A 26,605-nucleotide genomic window follows, 5' to 3' on the forward strand; every position below is an offset into this window, starting at 1 on the left:
GTGTTCTGTTAATATTTAATAATTGAAGTAACTTCTGCCCCAATGGAGACAAATCACTTACTTGGCTGAGAGATGATTAGTTACTGTAGTAATCTTTGTAAACTCTGTTAATAAAACAGGCCCCCCAGTGCCCTATTCTGTTTTACCATAACTTATTCCATAGAATTACTGTATAGCATATTTGCTCGTCTCTTTAGCTTCTAACTGTCTAGAACAAGTTGTGTACAACGGTCTATCCTGCAGTCTCTCTTGTCACTGCTGCACTTGAGCGGAGGGTTTATAATGGAGATTCCACGAGACTGCTCACAAAGTGATCAACAATCTAGGTACAACAAAGAGTCCGAGGGTTACGTTTCCACTTTTCTATACTTGCCTTCCAGACCATGGGCCAGATTTTCTAAGCTTCAAAAGGGATAAAATGGAGAGTGATAAACAGCCAGCCAATCAGCTCCTACCTGCCATATCACAGACTGTGTTTGAAAAATGTCAGGCAGGAGCTGATTGGCTGGCTGTTTATCACTGTATTTTATCACTGTTGAAGCTTAGAAAATCTGGCCCCATCACTGTTTCCATTGACCATCACCTTCTTCTCTTGCACACCTTTCCCTCCATGTAGTAGGTCCTTATGACACTGACCTGTCACGGCTAAAGGGCTGGATGGAGTCGTGTGGTACACAGGAACCGGAGACGGACCAGGAGGAGTAGGATTGAAACGTGCAGGTTTAATAACGGATTTCATAAATGATAAACTTCACTCAAATACTTCTTTAAGTGACAGTTGGAATAAATTAAATAAAGTCCAGCACAATACTAATAACGGGCAGGGAAATCTGGAAACGTATACTTGGTGAGCCAGAGTACATAGATGAGGATCCGGAAGGAGGTTGATTTGATGACAGAAGAAATGGATCCGGATGACTGAAAGATGATGGAATGAATGAGTTGTATGAAGGAGGACAGCGGGAAGCTGTGCAGGGTAATTCTGGGACACAAGCAGGAACAAGCACTAGGTAGGACTTGCAGCATTGGTGTCAGGAGAAAACTTCCTTGTAGCAAGATGCAGGGAGCAAGGCACCAGAGTCAGGAGAGAAAGAGCCAGGATCCAGGAATCAGCTAGGAGTTGTGAATGACTCCAAAGACTCATTGCACTGACACTGAACAGCCTAGGCAGATCCCCTATATCCCCAGGGGATGGCTGCCATTGGCTGTCAGCACAGGATGAGGAGGGAACCTCCACTCTGGGCCAATCTGTCTCCTGCCCTCAACCAAGATGGCGACGCCGGCCTCCCGGCACCACTACTGCTGCCATCCCTACCCAGTGCTGCCGCTACCCGCACACCGCAGACCGGAGCCTGCACACGCTAGCCGGCGGCGGGCGCGGACGGGTGAGTACTGTACCCGCCGCGCTCCGTCGCGGCTACGTGTGACAGTACCCCCCCTTTTCAGGGTGACCCCAGGGCGCCTATGGGCCTTGTGCGGATTTCTCTGGAGAAATTGCTTTACCAGTTTTGGAGCGTGCAAATCAATGGAATCCACCCAAGAGTTCTCTTCGGGACCAAACCCAACCCATTCCACCAGATACTGGGTACGAGAATTGCGGCAACGAGAGTCTATAATGCGTCTTACCTCGAATTCAGCCCCACTTTCGGAGTTAATCTTGGGCGGTTTGGGAATCTTCTTTTGATAAGAGTTCAACCTTAAAGGCTTGAGGAGGGACACATGGAAGGAATTCGAAATCCTTAGGGAAGGAGGAAGTTGAAGTCTATAAGCGACAGGATTAATGACTTGGATGATAGGGTATGGCCCAATGAACCGGGGAGCCAGCTTCATAGAGGGCAGACGGAGGCGTATATGGCGGGTAGACAGCCATACCCGGTCTCCGACTTTCAATCTGGGCGCTGCCCTTCTTTTCCTGTCTGCCATCCTCTTGTATCGGGCGGAAGATTTAAGAAGAGCGGTGTGGACATCCGACCAGATTTTAGCAAAGCGTTGTAATAAAGTGGTTGCTGCAGGAACTTCGGAAGAGGATAATTCTGAGAAATCCGGAGATCGTGGATGTTTGCCGAATACTGTAAAGAAGGGGGTGGTTCCGGAGGAAGAGTGATAGGAGTTGTTATGCATATATTCTGCCCACGGGAGAAGATCCACCCAGTCATCTTGGGAAGACGAGACAAACAGTCGGATAAAGGCCTCCAAGTCTTGATTCACCCGTTCTGTCTGGCCGTTGGTCTGGGGATGAAAGGCAGTGGAAAACTTGAGTTTGACCTGTACCGCGGCACAGAGAGCTCTCCAGAACTTTGCAACGAACTGTACTCCGCGGTCGGATACAATCTCTTTGGGCAGTCCGTGAAGTTTAAAAATGGTTGAGATGAATAGCTGAGCCAGTACTGGAGCAGAGGGGAGACCTTTTAGTGGGAAAAAATGGACCATTTTCGAGAATCGGTCGACCACTACCCAGATTGCGGTATGACCTTTTGAGGGAGGTAGTTCGCAAATGAAGTCCATTGACAGATGGGTCCATGGTTCTGTGGGAATGGTTAGAGGGCGGAGAGGACCAGCGGGAGTTGTTCTGGGCACTTTATGCTGAGCACATCTTACACAAGAGGCAACGAAGTTGGTTACGTCGTGGCGGATGGTTGGCCACCAATAAGAACGTGACAGGAACATCAAGGTCTTTTGTGCTCCTGCGTGCCCTGCGAAGCGGGAAGAATGTGCCCATGACAATATTTTCTTTCGAAGTTCGGGGGGAACGAACGTTTTACCTGGAGGAGGAGATGGCTGTACGGTTACTTGGGCGAAGACCAGCGGATCGAGGATTGGACGAGGAGGTGTCTCTAGGTCAGAGGTCGTCTCAAAGGAGCGGGATAGAGCGTCTGCCTTAGTATTCGTGGTTCCAGGTCGGAATTTAATTTGGAAATCAAAGCGTTCAAAAAACATGGCCCAACGGGCTTGGCGGGCAGTAAGGCACTGAGCCTGTTTAAGAAAGGACAGATTTTTGTGGTCTGAATACACGGTGATCTTATGTCGTGCCCCCTCCAGAAGGTATCGCCACTCCTCTAACGCAGTTTTGACTGCAAGCAACTCCTGTTCCCCGATGGGGTAATTCTTCTCTGCTGGGAGGAATTTTTTGGAGAGGAAGGCACAAGGGTGTAATTCTTGATCCTCACCTTTTTGTGACAAGATGGCCCCGATCCCTTCCGAGGATGCGTCCACCTCGAGAATGAAGGGCCTGTCGAGGTCTGGTTGGAGGAGGATTGGTGCCGTCATGAATGCTCTCTTTAACTGCTGGAAGGCAGAGGATGCTTCTGGCGACCATCGGCTTGGATCAGCTCCCTTGCAAGTGAGAGCAGTGAGGGGAGCAGCGATAGTAGAGAAGTTCCGGATAAATCGCCGGTAATAGTTTGAGAACCCTAGGAATCTCTGAATTCCTTTGAGTGTTGTGGGGGCTGCCCAGTCTTGGATGGCTCTCACCTTCTCTGGGTCCATTTCTATCCCAGTGGCGGAGAGAATGTGACCCAAGAATGGAATGGACGTGACCTCAAAAACGCACTTTTCCAACTTGCAGAACAGTTGATTTTGGCGAAGACGTTGTAGGACTTCGGACACTGTCTGTCTGTGAAGTTGGAGATTTGGAGAGAAGATGAGTATATCGTCTAGATAGACTACGATGGAGTGGTACAGCAAGTCCCGAAAGATATCATTTACAAACTGTTGGAAGACAGCGGGGGCGTTACAAAGGCCGAAGGGCATCACCAGGTATTCATAGTGGCCGTCGCGCGTGTTAAAAGCCGTCTTCCACTCGTCACCTGGACGGATCCGGATCAAATTGTAGGCCCCTCGCAGGTCCAATTTAGTAAAGATTGCTGCCCCTCTGATCTTGTCGAATAGTTCTGCGATAAGGGGTAAGGGATAGCGGTTTTTAATGGTGATGTCATTCAGGCCCCTATAGTCGATACATGGCCGAAGACCGCCATCTTTCTTTTTCACAAAGAAAAACCCGGCCCCGGCCGGAGAAGTAGATGGTCGAATGAAACCTTTGTTTAAGTTCTCTTGAATGTACGAGGACATGGCCTCAGTCTCAGGTAGCGACAGGGGATAGATGCGGCCACGAGGAGGGAACTTCCCGGCCACCAGCTCTATCGGACAGTCCCAAGGACGGTGAGGAGGCAGGGTGTCGGCACCACCTTTACTGAATACATCTGTAAATGAACGATATGGTGTGGGTATCGACAAGGGTGGAGCTGAAGAGGATGAAGGACAGTTACCCTCACGTTGTGGATGGGTCTGATAGACCGGAAGGATCTGAGGAATGCAAGTAGACTGGCAATCTGTTCCCCAGGCCTTGACCTCCATATTGGTCCAATCGATGTGTGGGTTATGTTTGGAGAGCCAGGGAAGGCCCAGGACCATTTGGTGTGAGGACTGTGGAAGAATGAAGAATTCGAGGGTCTCTTGATGTAGAGCTCCTATGAGCAGTGTCACCGGGGTGGTCTGATGGGTGATTTGTCCACTACGAATTCGACTCCCATCCACTGCAGTGAGGACCAGCGAGTGATCCAGGGGTTGCACAGGCAGGGCATGTTGGGTAACAAAAGAAAAAGAAAGGAAGTTTCCCGCTGCTCCAGAGTCCAATAGGGCCTGAACTCTTTTTCTCCCTTGGGGACACACAAGGGTAACCGGAATGGTGGAATCAGAAGAAGAGGGAGATGGAAGCAAGACTCCTAATCGGACCTCCCTCGGGGAGATTAGGAGCGGTCGTTTCCCGGCCGCAGCGGGCAGGAAGCCAATAAGTGAGCTGAGGAGCCACAGTACATGCATAGATTCTCTCGCCGTCTTCGGGACTTCTCTTCGAGAGAGAGACGGGAGCGGTTGATTTGCATGGGCTCATCTGTTGACACCGCAGGAGGCTGGGTTGGTTTGGAGGCTGGTGCGACATTGGAAGGAAATCGAGGGCGAAGGCGATCAGAGCGATTCCTCTCAAGTTGGCGTTCTTGGAGTCGCAGATCGACTTTGTTACATAATGAAATGAGATCAGCCAGGGTGGAAGGAGAATCGCGAGTTGCTAACTCGTCCTTGATGCGCCCGGCTAGGCCGTTCCAGAAGGCAGAAACGAGAGCCTCTTCGTTCCATCTGAGTTCGGAAGCCAGGGTTTGAAATTGTACGACATATTGTCCCACTGGGCGACTGCCCTGACGAATCCTTAGGATCTCCGTGGCTGCGGAGGACACTCTGCCAGGCTCGTCGAAGATGCGACGGAAGGAGGCCACAAATTCTTCATAGTTATTGAGGATGGGATCCGCACGCTCCCAAAGGGGGGACACCCACTCCAGGGCTGGACCCGCCAGTAGGGACACGATGTAAGCCACCCGAGTCTTGGGAGAGGGGAAATTGGAAGGCTGGAGGGTAAAATGGACGTCACATTGATTCAGGAATCCTCGACACCCTCTCGGGGACCCGTCATATTTACCGGGGGTTGACAGGTGTAGCTGGTGAGGAGCAGCTGGCCCAGGGGGAGCAGCAGGGGCCGAAGCTCCGGAGGTTGGTGCTGCTGAAACTGAGGGAGCCGCCTGAGGTGATGACAAGGTCTGGAGAAATTGAGCCACTTGACGCTGGGTAGTCTCTACTTGTTCCAATCGAGCCATGATGCCTTGAAGAACATCCGTCATGGAGGCCTGTGCTTCACCCGATTCCATCGGGTCAGTGCAAACTGTCACGGCTAAAGGGCTGGATGGAGTCGTGTGGTACACAGGAACCGGAGACGGACCAGGAGGAGTAGGATTGAAACGTGCAGGTTTAATAACGGATTTCATAAATGATAAACTTCACTCAAATACTTCTTTAAGTGACAGTTGGAATAAATTAAATAAAGTCCAGCACAATACTAATAACGGGCAGGGAAATCTGGAAACGTATACTTGGTGAGCCAGAGTACATAGATGAGGATCCGGAAGGAGGTTGATTTGATGACAGAAGAAATGGATCCGGATGACTGAAAGATGATGGAATGAATGAGTTGTATGAAGGAGGACAGCGGGAAGCTGTGCAGGGTAATTCTGGGACACAAGCAGGAACAAGCACTAGGTAGGACTTGCAGCATTGGTGTCAGGAGAAAACTTCCTTGTAGCAAGATGCAGGGAGCAAGGCACCAGAGTCAGGAGAGAAAGAGCCAGGATCCAGGAATCAGCTAGGAGTTGTGAATGACTCCAAAGACTCATTGCACTGACACTGAACAGCCTAGGCAGATCCCCTATATCCCCAGGGGATGGCTGCCATTGGCTGTCAGCACAGGATGAGGAGGGAACCTCCACTCTGGGCCAATCTGTCTCCTGCCCTCAACCAAGATGGCGACGCCGGCCTCCCGGCACCACTACTGCTGCCATCCCTACCCAGAGCTGCCGCTACCCGCACACCGCAGACCGGAGCCTGCACACGCTAGCCGGCGGCGGGCGCGGACGGGTGAGTACTGTACCCGCCGCGCTCCGTCGCGGCTACGTGTGACATGACCTCTACTGACTCATTTCCCACCAAATTGAGTGTCTCTGCTCTTAGCACATCCTCTCCTCAATCACTATCTGATGGGTTTGCATAAGGCTCTGTTGTCAGTCTTTTGATATTCTAACTGTTCTCTTTAGGAACTCATTTGGCTTGAGTACCACTTACACTGTTGACTTCCAAATGTCCCTCTTATTTCCTTCTGTACTAGCTCATGCACATAGGGGGTGCTCCATCAGAGGGACATGTATAGCACTGCATATTGGCATTCCTTTCCATTTCATATGCACCTAACCTATATGGTGGTTTATCATAACAGAGAGCCTCTGACGACATGTATTCTGCTCGGGCAGACCACAAGCTTATGGTCTTCACTCAAAAGGTCAACACTAGCTTTTCAAATTTTTTGGTGTCTATGTCAACCTATGTCAACATGGACACCATATAAGTATCAGAACAGAAACATTGTGATGTATATATACAGCCTGGACCCTCTACACACAGAATGGTTACGTTCTCTACAGTGCACACACTTGCACAGCACAGCTCTGTTGCCTCACAATGGTGCCACCCCTCTGACCTGCTAGCTCTGCTCCTCAGCAATCCCCTCATTACTTCGTAACGGTCAGTGACTCAACTTTGATAAACCTGTCTCAGCACTTTGGGACTCCGCTGCTCATTGTAACTTTGATCATTTAAACTTTGATACATTTCTATAATAGTAGCCCCTACAAGTGCTGCCCATCGGCCTCCATAGACCTTATTTTGACCCTGCCTCCAAAACTAAATACAAATTTCCCTAACTACACAGTTCTCAACAACAGCACCCTTCATACATCTGATGTCATCTCAAATGACTCTTGTCTCCTTGAATCTACTTCTGACCTGAAACTTGTCTCTTGGGACCACATCTCACTCCTGCCTACAAAACTTCTCCCATACTGCTTCCCATACTTGGTCATTGTCTCACAAACTTCATATCTTTAAACTGTCTTTTAAATCCATCTTAATAGTGCTAACTGACACATCTCCATTCTGACCCATACTTACTTTAGCTGTGCCTTCATCCAAATAGAATGTCAACACTCATGAGCAAGATCCCTACCATCCCTTGTTTTCATGTCGGCTTTTAATTTATCTACCTTTTCTCACTTTCTGGCACTGTAGAGCACTGATGCACATTATCATTCAACAACAATAATAATAATAATAATAATAATAATAATAATAATAATGAGCTTTATGTTAGTGTATGTCCAGAAGAAAAAGGCATTCAGAGCCAGATGTATTAAGCTTCAAAAAGTGATAAAATGGAGAGTTATAAACAACTAGCCAATCGGCTCTTAATTGCCATGTTACAGGCTGGATTTGAAAAATGACAGGTAGGAGCTGATTGGCTGGTTGTTGTATCAATCTAATTTTATCACTTTTTGAATCTTGATACATCTGTCCCGCAGTGTTACTGGACTCATGGCAGTAAGCAGTAAGGTGGACATAAAGGCTATAGTCCCTGCTCATTCCATTATCTTACTTTTATTATGTGGATTACTTTTAATTGACCAATGTTTCACTTGATCGTGTCAATACCCTGTTATATGCAGATTATTTCTCTCATCTATCATTATTTCTCTGACCAATTAGGGTTTCTGACCCTGGTATGTCTGACCTTTTGGGCCTAAACTAGTTTAGGCTGTATTGTTATGTTATATTAAACAAAGATGTGATCTTGATGCAATTAACTTGTCAGGAATAAGGCTATACTGAAATCTCTTTCAGCTCTGGAGCCTATATTAATCCCCTGTATAATAAATTCCAGATAAGAAATAACTTTATACAAGTGTGGAAAAGACAGCAGCTCATTTTACTTAGTATAACTATTTACAATTCATCAATTTTTTTATAACCTCAATAAATACATTTTTACTGCCTCTAATTAGCTCATTGTTCATGCGTCACCTTGATCGTTCAGCTATGAACTTTCTTTATTTTACTAATGCCCAGAGGTAAAATGTTCTCATTTAAGTCCAACATTACTGTAAATACTGCTCTAAAGGTGCAACAATAAAAATAATACTTTTATATTACACAATTAATTCGGGACGGCAGGAGGTGTGTGTCATCACCATCACTAATTTAAGCTGCACCCACAACCCACACACATTCTTTTGGGCTGTTCATTTCCATAGAAAGGCAGTCGCATCATTGGCAAATGAGGCACTTTGGCCCTTATTCTGGTTCACTCGCAAAGGCAAATTCCTTCTTAAATGGACAAATCCATATGCACTGCAGGTGGGGCAGATGTAACTTGTGCAGAGAGAATTCATGTTTTCCATATGTATCATGGTGGAACTCCCATATCTAGGGATGGCCATCGTTGCAATTGCCATCGATGGTTGCCATCGATGGCAATTCTGCAACTGGCCATCAATAGTGCTAAACTATGCAATGGCTGACCATCGATATTTTTACATATCGATGGTCAGTCATTGTGTTTGATTGATTGGCCTGTGGGCCAATCAAAACACGGGGACGGGGTTTCACGGGTGTCGGGGGCGGAGCTATGCTCCATGTCCTGGCACTTTGAAAAAACAAAAAAGCAAAACATTGTTTTGCTGTTCCATCGATGGAGGGAAACCATCTGGTTCTACCCTATCGATGGCAAAAGTATTCGACATCGGCCATGAACCATCAATGATTTTGAATCATCGATGGTCGATGGCCATCCCTACCCATATCTGCTCAATTACATTTCATAACCTAGGATGTAATAAGCCCTGCTCCTAATCCTTTTTTATGAAGACCTATAATTCACAAGCCACCAGCTGATCTATCAATCTACAACTCTATTATGTCAAAGTCATTTCCCATCTACAACAGGGATTTTATAACAGCATTGTAATTAGAAGCAGGGCCATTTCTGGAGAGTATGTGAGCAGTAAAAAAGTGCCCGCCCTGCCCCCACAGGATATTTATTAAAAAATGTGTTTCTCCAGAAAATATTTGAACGTGCAAAAAAAGGGGGATGTGGCCTCACTGTAAAGGACCTGGGTATGCAGGAAATGACTACCTTACATCCCGGTCTGAACCTTAGCTTTTTGTCACTGATGGGAGCCAATAATTCAACAAGTAAAGAGGGACTGAGAGCTTAGTGAAACAAAATTGGTGTTGAAATTTGTTGCACCACAGCAGAGTGCTGGACCTCGCGGATCATCTGTGTGTATTTATGTGCATGTGTACATCCCGGTCTGATCCTTAGCTTTTTGGGAGCTGTGTGTATATATAAACCCCATTATTTATTTAATTGATTATTTGAATGCTAAGGTAAGCTAGTTTGTTGTAGTGAGTGCTGGGCCCCCTGTGTTTGTATTTAATATATATATATATATATATATATATATATATATATATATATATATATTATTATTATACATGTGTGATCTAGATATGCCTGTGGGACATTTTATATATGTATATTCCTAAGGCGGTTGTATTTATATATATATATATATGTATTGACGATAATACTTGAATGTATTGAAATGTTGTTGTATTGATTCACAAAAAAACAAAAAGGTTTGTGTTTAAGTGGCTGGAGTGCTGTACCTCTGTTGGAGTATCTAGCTGTATTTGCCGTGCTGGCACCCACCCAAGCAACTACTACAGTGGCCGTGCTGGATCACCTGGACTGTATATGGATGGTGTAATGGTTAGCATTACTGCCTCACAGTGCTGAAGTCAAGGGTTCAATTCCCACCAGGGTTCTAACTGTGCAGAGTTTGTATATTCTCCCCGTACTTGCGTGGGTTTACTCTGGGTACTCCGGTTTCCTCCCACAATCCAAAAATATACTGGTAGGTTAATTGGCTCCCAACAAATTAACCCTAGAATGCCTGTGTGTGCGTGTACAGGTGGTAGGGAATATAGATTGTAAGCTCCACTGGGGCAGGGACTGATGTGAATGTTCAAATATTCTCTGTAAAGCGCTGCGGAATATGTGGGCGCTATATAAGAAACTGTTAATAAATAAATATATATATGATACTGATAGAAGGTAGCAGTTCTGGTGACCTCTCACTTCCTCAGGTGTAAATAATGTATTCATCTCTATGTAGATAATGCTGCCGGCTGCTTACATTCTGATAACCAGTGACATTGGCTGTTGCTGTATTGCGGACTCCCGGTTAATGTACAGAAGTTAGCAGGAGCTGGGTCCAGAGTGTATGGTTCCTTCCATCCCACCAGCCCCTGACAGTGTGGTGTCTGTTCCAGCAGCAGTGGCAGTGGAGAAGTCAGGATGCCAGGTGATGTGACAGCCACTGTGCTAGATTAGGAGCATCTCCTGTGCTGCAGAAGCGGGCTGGCCACCCCTGTGCAATTGCACAGATTACCCTTCCCTAGAAATGTCCCTGATTAGAACATATGGACATATTCTATTATGGTGGATACACACTGGCATATATATTAACCAATCAATTGATTGGCCAATATATTCTTATTATCTGCATGTGTGTACAAACAATAAGACTGTGAACAACTTTGTGAATTTCCTCATCTGTGCAACACAGCCAATGGACAATGTATCTAAAGATGTATGGGCACATTGTGCTGTGTTGTGTGTATGGGTATCCACCGATTGCCCATACACCCACACCAGGAGCTGGCCGTGATTGACAGCTCAACTAGCAACTTGACGGCTCAACAGTTGATCTGCAAATATATCTCTGTATGGATTGGACAGCATCTTGTCTATACACACTGCCCGATCCATCATGACTAAAGTAAAAACAGGGCAGATGCATTTTACCTGCACCTGCCATGTTGAGCTGTCAAGCACCATTGTCTCTTGGAGCAGGTGTAGGGGTGTTCAGCAGATCACCACTACACACATCACAATGCGCCTATATTACACAGACGATACAATATGTATGTGAATGATGCTGTTCAGACATATAGCTGGTACACAATGTACAATCACTCAACAATATATCGGCCAAATGATCTGCCAGTGTGTACCAGCAATATGTCCTTCAGCTTCTGGACATCTACAAATCCTCGGCACAATGCCATGCGGATGTTGAAACTCTAAGTGAGTGGTAAAGTGCTGTTTTTTGGATATATAATAGATAAGTCCAGTGGCGTAAGTTCGTTCCAGTTGCTCGGAGGCAAGCTATATATTGGTGCCCCCCCCCCGCCCCCCACCACCACATACAACCCTATATATCCTTATATAAAATATATACTTCTTTCAGATTGATAGATAGATAGATAGATAGATAGATAGATAACACATATATATTTCAGAACTCAGCCACAGAAGCAATATCGTTGGCTTTTAAATAACTGATTTAAACTTCCAGGGGGAGGAGAGGTGCCCTCTTGGGAGCAGGAGTCCGGCGGCAGATGACTCCATTGTCTCCCAGAGTTCTGCCTCTGGATAAGTCTATGACATTAGAGCTACATTGCTCTTTATGGAAAATAATGGTAGGAAGAGGGATGAATGGGAGAGAGAGAATGAATGGGGGTGAAGGGAGGTGAGAGAATGAAGGAAAGTTTTGGGAAAAGAAAAGAATGAATAAGAGGGAGGAAGAGAGAAGTGAAAGAAAGGAGGGAGAATGGTAGAGAAAGATTACAGAGGGCGAGATGTACTAAGCCTTGAAAAGTGATAAAATGGAGAGTGATGAACCACCAACCAATCAGCTCCTACCTGACATTTTCCAAACACAGTCTGTGACATGGGAGATAGGACCTGATTGGCTGATGGTTTCACACTATTCATTTTATCACTTTTCAAGCTTAGTACATCTGGCCCAGAGTGTGTAGTGGAGTGAGAGGGGAAGTATATTAAAAGATTTCTCTGCTTTTGTCTCACTTTAAAATGTCTTATTGAATTTGTAACTATTCATGTTTTAAATACTTCCTCTCTGATATTATTGCTCCCTGTAATCTGAGTTTTACAGGAATAACAATTCCAGATTGTCTGCGACCAATTTCCTTTATGGCTTTAACTTAATTGTTAAAAAGCTTTTTCTTTTTTTTTTCCTCAACAACTATATTAAATAAAAGTCTAATGCTATAAATAAATACATAAGTATTTAACATACACTGCTGCTTTTGTTGCCAAGGAATAAAAGTACAACACTGAATAAAAGGATAAGTGTTCCATTAAGGAACAATACATTATAAAGACTTTTGCTGAATCACAACCGCATCTTAAAAGTGTCTACAGTTCTTAAAAGTTTTATAAACCGCAGCTTCATTGAGAGCTACTGTGTTTGTGATCGTTTTTATGCAACAAAGGTATTTATTCTTATTATGAAGTTCCTTGTCCCTGACATGACACTTCGTGTGGGAGCGAAGCTTGCAAATTGTTCTTGAACAGGTATACAATTGTCTTACTGGAATAGCAACAATGGATAAGAGAGGTTACAGGTAATTGCCATTTTATCCTGTAAAAATATGGTGTGTGTGTGTGTGTGTGTGTGTGTGTGTCTGTGTGTATTACGCCTATGAATTTGGATAAATAATTATATAAACTGGAAATGTCACTAGGAGAAAAATATTTTAGTAGTCTTTTATTTCAAGTAATTTGAAGAAATTCTCTTTCATTGTAGTATGCCAGATATGCTAATAGACCAGTGTGTAATTGTTTACATGAGGAATTCGATTGTCTCTCCACTAAAGGTATTTTTGTCTACACTCCCATTCAGTTATAACCCTTTCTCACCGGCCACCCTGCAATTATCCATCATTTTGCTGGGTGCAGACTGACCCCAATTCACACCACCCGCAAATTACCGGGTTAAAGCTTTTCAACCTGTGAATTTGCTGAAAAATCTGTGTTTTTCTGTGGAGTGAAAGGGTCAACACGGGTCTTAAATCCCAGAACTTGGGTTGATAATTTGTGGTTAAAATAGAACATTCAGGTTGTGCTTGGAGAACCACAAGTCCCAGCATATGGGGCATTAAACATGCATACACCCATTCACACATGCAAACATACATACTCACCTTCCCAGGTCTTTCCTTGAATGAATAGTTACAAATTCAATAAAAAGCAAAACCCGAACTCCAAACTGGATTTTTACCCTTTATTGGGGGGGGGGGGGGGGGTCCCCACTCCCCCAGACACCCCATCCAGAGCTGACCAGCCACCATCTTCATGTTTTGACCTTGTATAAAAATTGTCCGCAGCTGTGGCAAAACACTGCTGGCCGCTGGTTTCCAAAATAAAGGGGACCCCTCATCTCCCCCCCCCCCATATTTTTGGACCAGGACTGGTCCAAGATCCTGGGGATGTTTATGCTTGGGGGGGCTCATCCGCCATGTGCTTTTCCTTCTCTAACTTAAACCATCTTTAATGGCACCAAACCCTGCAGTTTTCTGCCATGCTGATACTTATTTCAGTGTCCTCTGCTGCAGCAGCTATGGTTATGTCACCTGTACTTGTCCTCTATTGTATTCATCACTGTTTTGCTTATTCATTTATGTACTTTGTAATTGGGCACTACGGATCCCTTGTGGCACCAATAAATTACTGCCCATAGATGCAGGTGAACCCAAATGCTGCATAATTTTGGAGATCGGTGATGATAGCCAGTCAGTGCCCCCTGTAGGTTATCTGGTCGGCCATCTGACAGTATTCAGCATACTCTGAAAACTGAAACTTTTCCTATACTATCTTAAGATGGCCTTGATTCTATGAGCCCTGCTCCTTCCTATGTGAAAGTTGCGAAGATGAATCCTTTTGGATACCTCCGCCCCCTGTGGTCGTAATGCCTTCCAGCATGCATAAAATCAGTTTGCACAGGCTGTCTAGCTAATCCTGCCATGCAGAGTTCTACCGCTGGTAATTAGTGCCAGAATTGGCAGTGGTAGGGATAGTGAGGACAGCTGATATCAGAGCTGCAATATTGAGTTGCATCAGTAATATGGTGTCTGAACCAATGCAGGTATCCCAATTTCTTCCAGGACACCAGCAACAGAATCCAGAGATCAATGAGGATCCCGAGTGCAGGGATGTCGAACATAAGTATACCAGGGCGGGTTAGGGAGAGCCTGGGGTATTAGGATTAGGTACTAGGGGGGAGTTAGGGTTAGACTGCGGGGGTGGGGGAAATAATGTCTAGGCTGCAGTGAGGAAGAGTTAGAATTAAGCACTTAAAAGGGGGGTTTAGGCTAGGTTGCAAGGTGAGGGTTAGGTTTAGGTGGTGGAATATGGGAGAGGGTTAGAGTTGCTGCATATGCTACTGTATACAATCAGGTGTTTGTAGTTTAATCATATTCTATGTATTTATAGACATTCATGTAATGGTAATCCAATTTCTATACCATAATTCTAACAAGACCTATGGAATAAATCCTTCTGTGACATGTCTGTGTCTCTTTTAGTAAACATTATGCATGATCAAAACTTACTGCAACATCGTTAAAGGTAAATGCAATCAAAGTTCTCCAAATGCCTGTTTCTCCAACATTGGTCTGAACAATAAAACAACATAACTCATTCACTATTATCAAATATACATAACTTATTAATGAATGTAGGTAATCTGAGAGATGATTTCATCCATCTGATATCTGCAGACAAAATATTTTAATCTGGGCACATATGGGTCAATCCTGCTGTTTGGCCGTAGAGTGGAGTAAGGGATCAATGTCCCATTTGGCCACATATGTAAGTGCATCAACCACTTCAGTAATGGCCAGTTGGCTGCTCGTATGTAAAGGGGCTGCTCGGGACATAGTGGATAGCATTCTGAATAATAGTACATTACTGAGCATCCAATACAGTTTTGGCCTGATTTTGGAGGATGCCATGGTTGTTTTGGGATCATGAAGGATGAGATATCAGACTACTTGACTGCCTCTCATAATACAGAATGTGGGCCTTTGCTTTAGTCACACGAGACATCCGGACCTCAACCCATGGTCTTACTATATATATATATATATATATATATATATATATATATATATATATATATATATATATATATATATACACGTATACCTATATTTTACTTCCTACACATAGAACAATATTGGATTCTAAATCCATAAATCTACATAATGGAAACTACAATAACTATACCATTTATGGAGCTTTTTATGATCTCAGTGTATTTGGTGTGTGTGTTCCCCGTATAATATTTTTAGGAGAGAGGAAAAGCACTTAACTGATCCAAGTATGTTTGTCACATTAACAGTATTGACTCAGGCTGCAACCTGTTCAGCTGACATTAAATGAAACACTGGCATTATCTCATTGCAATAATGTAACAATAAATGTTCCTTTGCCTACTCAAACACTAATGGATTTCCTTTTCACATGAATGCTAGTTTGAACATGAGTGTGTAATCCACTGACATGCTTAAAACACCTTCCTGCCAGTGTCATGAACACTTAATACTTTTTTGTTATCAGTTAAACAGTTTTTTTTCACTAAGGAATCTCATGGTTAAGTGCAACACATTACAATTTCCGAAAATGGGCCATTAGCGCATTGGGGGCCATTAGTGAAAACATGCAAGTAACATTTCTATTTCAGTCTTAAAAGGACAGCATCATCAAAACATTTCCTTTGATATTCTGTTGGACCGGTTTTCCTTTTGTTTGTAATGTATGTATCTCCTTTAATTTAAAAGTGGATTTGTGTGTGCTCTTACAGGGGTGTACGTATTGTGGGAACAGACTATTGCAAGTGGCCTTTTTCTTTCTTTGCAGTGTTGGTAATACATAGGGAGGCCAATTCCGGGCCATTTTTTCAATTCCTGGTCTCCTGACTGCTTAGAAACAGTCCTTTTACAGCTTACAGGGTACAGGGTGAGCGTAGGCAGCGGACAGGCCAAGCAAGTGGCAGACAGGTGGAAGGAGAATTCCCTCTTACCTCCATGTCTGTCTGTTGTTACCCAGTTTGTTTTATCACTGTCTACAATTGTAAAGCGCAACAGAATCTGCTGCGCTAAATAAGACAGGGTAAATAAAGAAATAAGGAGAAGGGGATGCGTGGCAGGCGGGGATTGGCATCGTGGCCATGGGGGCAGCCAGTGCGTGCCTGCACAAAGTGACCTCTAACATCACGCAGCCGCATAGCATTTTGTCTGGGCAGCGCCCGACATGCACATTTCAATCCTGAAATCGCGGGATTGGAGTCTCCAATCCCGGGATTTAAATCCCAGCCAAAAATGCCCCAAATCCCGGGATCCCAGTGATCTCAATCTCGGGATTGGCATCCCCAGTAATACGGCAGATGAAAAGTTAGAGCTGGCCATCAGACCATTTTGGTCAATGAATACTAAGAACCTCATATCTTGTTAAATAATATTGATTGTGCATCTGCACTGTGTTTTTCTTTGTAGAACTAAGAGTCCCAGCATGAGAGCACCTCATGTAAATAGGGTGCACATTATAAGATCCCGCCCATCCCCATACATCAGAATGACCAATCTGATCATATGCAGGTTGTAAAAGCCACGGAACGAATGTTTGTATGTGCTTTAAAAAACATTCCTCCTAAGGGCGGGATGTACTAAGACAAATATGCGGTAAAAACCCAGTTTTAACGCATTTTCAAATGTACTAATACCCGGCCACCGCATCATCGCAGAGCAGGGTATCACCGCCTTTGGGTGGCGATACCCTATAGAAGCATATGGGCTATCGCTGCCCGCCGTCTGCTGCAGACTCCTACCCCCCTCCCCATCCTCCATGCTGCTTCTCATCCCCTAGCATCATGTCACAGCCGGAGATGTCCTCTTGGTTGCAGGGGGGAGGAGGAGACGACGGGGAACGCCGCAGAGCCCAGGAGGTGACAGAGACCAATCACACCAATCACAGGTATCACGAGGGGGCCTTTGTCACCGCACCACGAGGCTAGCCACATATGTTAGTACATATGAGCTAGCATCGCGGTGGGGGCGTGGCGAGGGGCGGCGATGTATGTTAATACATCCCGCCCTAAGTGTCCAATGGCACTGCAGCCTCAGAGAAACTTTGGGGGGTATTCAACCTGTGTCGATATTTCCCGACAGGGGAAATATCAGCACTCACCTATTCAATTCTGCCATTGCTGACAGCACTGAAAGGTGTCCGATATGATTTTTTTTTAAGTCTGATATGTTTTGTTGGAATTGACGCCTGCGAGGCACGTGCCTAGGGGTGCCACCTGCTGAGGGTGGCACAACAGCCTTCTTTCCTACATGATCTGGCAAAAAAGGCAGCTGGAATGGGGCAATGCTTAGGTTCTTAGGCAGTGTGGGGATGCAATACTCACTAAAGGAGGGGAGGTTCATTATATTCTATATTCTCCCTGCAATATAGAATATAATGAACCTCCCCTCCTTTAGTGACAAGTGGATCCCACACTGCCTTTAGAACCCATGCATTGCCCCATTACAGCTGCCTTTTTTTGCTTCATCATGCAGGAAAGAAGGCTGTCGTGCTATTATACTCTATAATATAGGGAAGGGGAGACATTATATTCTATACTATAAGTGTTGCACGCAGGAGGCGTGTGCCAGGGCTGCCAGGCCTCCCCTGCTCCAGCATTTCCTGGTCCAGTTGCTTGGCAACCAGGGATGCCGAGGTATGATGCAGCTGGGCGCAGCCATGGTTGCCCGGCAACGTGGGACGTCGCCAGGGGGTAGCGGCAGAAGTGGTTATCTTCGATCTGGCGTTGCTGGGCAGTGAGCAGGACGCTGCCCAACATGCCAAACTGCAGCTGTAGGTAGATAGGCTGGGCTGGACTTCCATGGGGATTGGTCACACTCCCCATTTTAAGGAAGCCAGCCCAGCTCAGCCCCACCAGTGATAGCTTCTGTTCTGAGTTATTTTACCTGCCAGCTCCCAGCCTGTTTTTCTGCTCCTGTCGGCTCCTGTGGACAGGTCTCCGGTTGTTACCTATCCAGCCTATCTGCTCTCATCCCTGGCTCCATAAGTTCCCCATTTGGGGACCAGGTTATTTGCGTTATTTCTTGCTGCCCTCCTGGGCATTATCTAAGATAGTTGAATGGATAAGAGCGTGGTTGCAGGACAGAAAACAGAGAGTTGTAGTAAAGGGAGTACAGCCAAAGGAGGGAAAAGTTACAAGTGGAGTACCCCAGGGTACTGTACAAAGAAGGGCAACTAAAATGGTGCATGGCCTACATCACAAAATGTACCAGGAAAGGCTAAAAGATCTTAATATGTATAGTTTAGAGCAGAGAAGGGAAAGGGGGGACATGATAGAAACTGTCAAATATATCAAGGGTTTTAACGTGGTACAGGTGGGAGACATTCTTCACAGGAAGAGGAGCAGCAGAACACGAGGACATGCACTGAAACTAGAGGGAGGAAGATTCAGGGTAAATTTGAGGAAGAATTAATTCACAGAACGAGTAGTAGATAAGTGGAATAGCCTCCCGTCAGAGGTGGTAGAGGCAAATACAGTAGTACAATTTAAACATGCTTGGGATAGGCCTATTGATATCCTTACAAAAAAAATAAGGATCAAATATGGTTTGAGGTAACATGTTTAAAAAAGGGGCAGACTAGATGGGCCAAGGGGTTCTTATCTAACCTCAAATTCTGTGTTTCTATGTTTCTATCTATTGTTTGTTTCCCCTCTGGAGCTTCCAGAGAGTATCACAGCATTACGCTGTTCCTTTGTTTGCTGCTGTCTGGGTGTTAACCCCTTAATGCTGTTCAGTGTTACCTGTGTTGTGCGTTCTGTTTGTGGTGTGCTTTTGGTGTGGTGTACAGCATATTACTTGTGTATGCGACTCATTGCTTGTTATCTCGCGACTAGGTCGCTGATGCATTTAGCTGCGTTAGTTATTTCAGCAAGTCACAGTTTAGTACATATTTTTTCCAGTTAGGTTCTTTAGTTTCCCTCTTGTTGCATACGTAGGATCGCCAATACCTTGTCACTCCTAAGACCTGGTGGCACCGGTCTGAGGCCGGACCTAATTTGGCCTCACAAACATGGCTATTAGAGGTGAACATATAGCGCCGCAGGTATCTGCCATCCTCGTACAAAAACAACAGAGTCAGAGTAGGACTCACCATGGCCATCCTAAACAGCGGTCACGGCTGTGGGTTTGCACCCGAAATCCATAACAATAAGGAGGCACATTCAATTCTATAGGGAGCACAAAGACAGAAAATGATTAGTATTTGGGGGGGGGGCGGCTAATAATAATGTTGCGCCTAGGGGCACATTTACTTGGCTGTGGTGGTTAACATTAGAAGATAGCTTTGAACTTTAATGCCTGGAGCTATTCAGTTTTAAGTCCATATCATCCTGTGGTAGGCATACGTCTAATGTGCATTAATCCATATGTATAAGTGCCCAGAGCTATGGGTTATCAAGCTTGCTGTGGTAAGGGTAAAAAACACTCAAATCTGTATTAAATGGCTTACTGGGGTACAAGGGTATGGCCCTAGGCACTGTGTCTAATTGAATATGTGCCTTTGTCCTTATTGTAGCCGACCAGGCCACGTAATGCGTACGGATTGACCAGCAAAAACAACTATGAAAAATAAAAATTGTCCTAGGACAAGTGTATTAGCCAGACTTACCATTACTGATCTTCAGTGAGTTGTTTTTTTGTCTGCACTGATTTTGTAAGGTTATGTAATAAAAGCAAAGTCTCACTGCTATAAATATAGTTGTGGCTATTTTTGCATAGCTCAGTATGTTCAGTAATACTGGAAACACAATTTACATACCAAAATAAGGAGTGTAATACTTATGGAAATATTTACAGTTGAAATATTTTTTTTCATTCCTGAGTAGATTAAGGTATAATGACACGCTTAATGTTTATGCTACTAGAATGTTCTAGAGTACTACCCCAAATAGCGACATCCTGAATATTCCTCTTTTACTTATATCAGTGATTCTCAAATACAGTCCAGGTTTTAGGGATATCCCTGTTCGGTCTAATTAAACAGACTGATGGTCTAATTAAGCCACATGTGAAATAGCAGCAATCTCCCTGAAATAGCAGCAATCTCCCTTTCTCCTTCATTAGTCTAGCAATCTCCCTCATTGCACCTAGCCCACATTAAACTGTTACATTTTGGGTGGGGGAAAGGAATGAGAAATAGATACATTTACATTGAATCATCAGCACCATATCCCAGCACTTTACCAAGTATAGTATCTCTTACTAATTGCTTTGGGGCTCATCTACATTTGGATATAAGTCATTTTAAAAGATTACTCTCAGATGTAGCAGTACACACCCACGCTTCTAGGTGCCACGTGCACAATCTCTTTTCACAATCTCTCCATATATGAAAATAGACATGCCCTTTGGTGGAGCATGACACACCCTCTCAATGGGGCGCCTTGAAAAATTATATTGCCAACTATAATCTCCCTGAAACTAGTTTTCAAAAGTAGGCAAGTATGGTGCACTCAGAACCCCATGCTCCATCCTTTCTCTGTGTCTTTCTTACAAATCTTCCCTGAATTGTGTGACAACAGAACCCAGTGCAAGACTTTACTTATAAATAATGAGCATCGGCCTGTGCAGACATGTGACAGGTATGGAATCACTCATGTCATGGTATGTCCTGCCTACATACCTCTTATTACCTTGATTATTACCATCTACCAACCAATTGATGGCCTGGATACACACTATAAGATTATTGTTCAGACAAATTGGTTAATTAATTTGCGTTAACCAATTTATCAAAACAGGATACATAGAGATGACCGGCAGTCAGGATGCCGCTTTCAGAATATTGATGCCAGTATCCCAAAGGAGGGATTCCCAACAGGGGTCAGGTAAGTAAACTAACCTTGACCCTACCCCTTCATTCCAGCAGCCTAATCTTAACCTGCCCCCCCCCCCCCCCACACACACACACACACACACACACTTTCCTGGCCTGACCCTCGCTAACCCGCTCTGGCACACTTCCTTTCTGTAACCCGGTAGTCAGGATTCTGGCACCAGCATCCTCATTGATGTAAGGATTCTGGCACCAGTCTTTCTTCCGTATTTGGGATGCTGGTTTCGGTGCAGTGAACGCCAACATCCGAACTGCTCGGATGCATTACTTGCAAAGTACCATTTTTGCAAATGGCTGTTTTTCGTTTCCTTCTCAAGGTGATTGACCGGTAGTAGTCATCTGGGGGTGGGAGCCGGGTGTTTCATGGGAGTGGCAAGAAAAACATTAGGTGTACCAGAAAAATAATAGGAGTGTCAGAGAAAATGCAGGCGTGCCCAAGCATTTTAGGGGCGGGTGTGTGATGTCAGCAGCAGGCCAGAAATGCCTGTTTTCGTTGCAGCCACGAGGAACTCTCTGGCTACTCTGAGCTTGTGATGACTGGTGCGTGGCAAAATCATTCATTGGTGAGCCTGTAATAAAGGGTGTTGTTCCCATAAACAGCCACTTGCACGGCATGCACATGAAGTCCTAAGGCAGGATTACACTATAGCAGGGCGGCCACTGCACATTCATGGCCAGGCAATGAGATCAGGATTACCCTTATAGTGTGTATCCAGGGTAACACTAACAAAACATTCGGGTCACTCACCTATGGCCCTGCTCAGCTTACACACTAGAATGTCCAGTCGTTACACAGGCCAAAACTTCTTACAAAAGCAGAGTGTCATTAATTCAAACCTCTATAACAGTTATAACACCAATCCTAAAGTACCACCAATAGCTCCTGTCCTGGATTTCTATAATCACGCACAGGTGAATTCATCTATTTTGCTATGTCAGTAATTATTCCACCTGTTTCCACAAACAGAAATCCTTAAAACATGACCTTTTGGGAAAACTTGAGGGTTGCTCTGTAATATATATCGGCTTAATATACTATGCATTTAATCCGGGGCACATATTAATTACATCTAGTAAGTTCTGTGGCTGGCTGATTTCAAGTTTGCATTTTGCCTGGTTTTAAGCAGTCACAATACCTGTGTAATTCACGAGCCATGGTTTAAAACGATAGTATGTCATACCTCACAACTTTTTAAGCAGATGAGTCGGGACTTTGGGCTCTACCAACAAGGAGTGTGGCATATGAGAAAATGGGCGTGGCATCTCCAGAATGCTGTGGCCACGAGTCACGCCCCCATTTCCGGTCACTGTTGGAAACATGCCCAGTGCTCTGTGATCTGCAAGCAATCCCCTCTCTAGAGACATCTGTCTCCTGTGAATGTACACTATGCACACAGCATTTATTCACCACTGCTCCTCTAAGCAGAGGACATGAAATTCCCATATGCCCCCTTCTCCACTGCGGGACACTGTCGGCCGCAGGTGGGACATACTTATTGTGACTGTCCCACGAAAATCGGGACAGTTGGGAGGTATGGTATGGCAAGCCTTTTGTAGTACAGTACTGCTTGTCGAAGGAGCTGCCAGCTAATTAATACAATTAATTCATGCTTAGAATCTTTCTGTCCTGCATTATAATCCATACTGCACATATAAGATATTAAAATGCATACATTATAAATTCTAAGTGGCAGATTTATATAGCTCTAATGTTCAGTGCAATGTGTATAAGACTAGTATTAGGATCTTGAAACATATCTCTTCTTGTGATTTTTTTTTTTTTTTTGCACAGGTGTTTCATAGGATACTGCTACAATCAGTACAATACAGCCAAGATCTCTTCCTATTCAATTAAGGCCAGATCTGTTGAGGAACGTGGAAGAGTTGGACAGCCGAGTATAGAAGCTCACAATTCCTCCCTGGCTACGATAAGCAGAACAGAGGGAGCAAGGCACTCTGCAGATTTACCAAAAGACACCCTTAGCCTGAAGCTCTCCGTCTGACTGGAGGAGAGTCAGAACTGAACCCAAGGAAAGCCCAGAGGCAGAGGGGAAAACAGATTGATTTTCAGTGAGTCATTTAGCTCCTGGATTGGATACAGCTGTCCCCTGGTGGCACTTTGGCTTGGTATTAATAGGACACACAAACTAGGCTTAAAAGTAGCTTAAAATAATTATAAAGAGAAATCCCCAAAACTGCTCACCATCCAAATATTTCCTTTTGTGTGACTATAGACTGAACAAATTACATTTACATTATTAAAAATGAAATCATTGGATTTACCTCAATTTCATGTTAAGCAGGGAACTGGCCAACATTCAAATCTACTGCCACTAATGGGTCTGTGCTCGCCGTGTACATTTTGAGTGGGTGTTAGCACAATATCTATTTGTCTATGCTGCAATTCAACAGGACCATAGTTAATATACTAAAAACACCAAATAGTTATTTGCACAACCTTAAACATGTATTTAATATCCATCTGCTTGAGTAACAGAAACAAACAAAATACTGAAAGTTGCAAATAACAGTCCAAGTTGCACAGCGCTCGTCAATCTATTATTTTAAACCTGTTTTAAAGCACTTTATTAATGCCTTGAACCTAAATAGTCTACAATACAGGTGTCATCTCTGTCCACTGTTCTGTTCATGTGTCATCTCTGTCCACTGTTCTGTTCATGTGTCATCTCTCTGTCCACTGTTCTGTTCATGCGTCATCTCTGTCCACTGCTCTGTTCATGCGTCATCTCTCTGTCCACTGCTCTGTTCATGCGTCATCTCTCTGTCCACTGCTCTGTTCATGCGTCATCTCTCTGACCACTGCTCTGTTCATGTGTCATCTCTGTCCACTGCTCTGTTCATGCGTCATCTCTCTGTCCACTGTTCTGTTCATGTGTCATCTCTTTGACCAATGCTCTGTTCATGTGTCATCTCTTTGACCAATGCTCTGTTCATGCGTCATCTCTGTCCACTGCTCTGTTCATGCGTCATCTCTCTGTCCACTGCTCTGTTCATGCGTCATCTCTCTGTCCACTGCTCTGTTCATGCGTCATCTCTCTGACCACTGCTCTGTTCATGTGTCATCTCTGTCCACTGCTCTGTTCATGCGTCATCTCTCTGTCCACTGCTCTGTTCATGTGTCATCTCTCTGTCTACTGCTCTGTTCATGTCTCATCTTTCTGTCCACTGTTCTGTTCATGCGTCATCTCTCTGTCCACTGCTCTGTTCATGCGTCATCTCTCTGTCCACTGTTCTGTTCATGCGTCATCTCTCTGTCCACTGCTCTGTTCATGTGTCATCTCTCTGTCCACTGTTCTGTTCATGCGTCATCTCTGTCCACTGTTCTGTTCATGCGTCATCTCTCTGTCCACTGCTCTGTTCATGCGTCATCTCTCTGACCACTGTTCTGTTCATGCGTCATCTCTTTGACCAATGCTCTGTTCATGCGTCATCTCTCTGACCACTGCTCTGTTCATGTGTCATCTCTCTGACCAATGCTCTGTTCATGCGTCATCTCTCTGTCCACTGCTCTGTTCATGCGTCATCTCTCTGACCACTGTTCTGTTCATGTGTCATCTCTTTGACCAATGCTCTGTTCATGCGTCATCTCTCTGACCAATGCTCTGTTCATGTGTCATCTCTCTCACCTCTGCTCTGTTCATGCGTCATCTCTCTGTCCACTGCTCTGTTCATGTGTCATCTCTCTGTCCACTGTTCTGTTCATGTGTCATCTCTTTGACCTCTGCTCTGTTCATGCGTCATCTCTCTGATCACTGATCTGTTCATGTGTCATCTCTCTGACCACTGCTCTGTTCATGTGTCATCTCTCTGTCCACTGTTCTGTTCATGCATCATCTCTCTGTCCACTGTTCTGTTCATGCATCATCTCTCTGTCCACTGTTCTGTTCATGCATCATCTCTCTGTCCACTGCTCTGTTCATGTGTCATCTCACTGACCACTGCTCTGTTCATGCGTCATCTCTCTGTCCACTGTTCTGTTCAAGTGTTATCTCTCTGTCCACTGCTATGTTCATGTGGTATCCCTGTCTACTGATCTGTTTATGTGTCAGTGTGTACTGCACTGTGTACTGTGTACTGTTTAACAAAATTAACTGAATTTCCTTTCCAACATTTGATGCATTATGTAGGAATTATTGTTCTTTTTATGCTGTATAGTTATACATGATTTCCATTGCAAGTCATTAATTTTAACAAGGAATATTAAATACAGTACACAGTAACATTTTAAGCAACACTGCTACTGGTTTGAAACTATAATTATCAAAGATGGCATATTTTTGCATATATTTTTTGCATATGTAAATGTAATACATTTATTAAATGGTTTGTTTTAATTGATCTGCTTTAAATTGTTATTTGTTTTTTAACATTTTGTTAAATGGTTGCACATACAGATATAAGGCATAGATATGTCTATCGTAAAGATACTTCTTGTAAATAAATGAAATACAGTATAAGTATTGTTGTGTGTCCCCAGCTGGCATGCATTGCTGGGAAATGTAACATATTATAGCAGATATGTTTTTTTAGTTGATAAATGTGTAATTCTCAGCTGTGTGTTTCTAGTGTTATATTATTTGTGTATTTTAAATATTAAAATATCACACACCAATCAACTAATTTGTGCAGCTTCCTATTTGCAGAGTGTTCACCCCCAACAGCTGCCATACAAATATTATTGTAATAATTAGATTTTTTTATTTTAAACTGTCTAAAAATATCAATGCACAAAAGATCCGAGCACATGAAAATGGTATTCAATAAAAGGGAAAATAGGGGACAATCCATCATACAGACATATGCAAAATAAATTTACAAAAGTTTAACCCTTTGAGTGAATTTATCAAAATAGATGTGACTATTGCCAAGCAAACATTTTTATTCATCATAAAGCTCTGTAATGTTTACCCTATATAGGACATTTCAACTTTTTTTTTTTTTTTAAATTTATATAACAAATGTGAGCGACGCTGGCATTTTTAGCTGATATTTTAAGCATCTCTCACATAGATGTTGGCAATCAAACTGTTAAATATGTTAAACATGTGCTCATTGTCCACTAATCCTGAATGGGGCCGATTTGTAAAACCCAATGCTCCTTAAAGTATCCACAAAAGATATGCTCTTCTTTTTTATATGTTTTGTATTTTTCTTCATTGTATCTGGCCTAATATAAATATTAAATGATTGTATACAAATATTTCTATGAAGACGTTGAAGATTCTTTTAGCATTCTAGCAGATCTGCCTAGAAACCTCCACATTCATTACAGTTCCATTATTTGCTTTCTCTTTGCCTTGTCCACGA

General features: G+C 44.0%; 1 protein-coding gene across 2 annotated transcripts in view; it reads left to right on the forward strand.

Moving 5' to 3' along the window:
* LOC146026457 (uncharacterized) overlaps positions 1–26,377 on the forward strand; it is a 396,721-nt gene extending 370,344 nt beyond the window's left edge. Inside the window, exon 6 of one of the 2 annotated variants that reach the window (XR_014454461.1) lies at positions 23,070–23,182. Coding sequence is in view for 1 of the 2 variants with exons in the window: in XM_083157147.1 (XP_083013273.1) it covers positions 23,070–23,280 (211 nt within the window). In the remaining variant the exon portion in view is untranslated. Of the gene's footprint in view, positions 1–23,069 lie in introns of both variants that reach the window. The other variant, XM_083157147.1, reaches the window with a different exon arrangement.
* Positions 26,378–26,605: the final 228 nt, after the last annotated feature.

The sequence above is a fragment of the Crinia signifera genome, chromosome 8 (genome assembly GCF_055691185.1).
Source record: "Crinia signifera chromosome 8, ASM5569118v1, whole genome shotgun sequence".
Classification (NCBI taxonomy): Eukaryota; Metazoa; Chordata; class Amphibia; order Anura; family Myobatrachidae; genus Crinia; species Crinia signifera.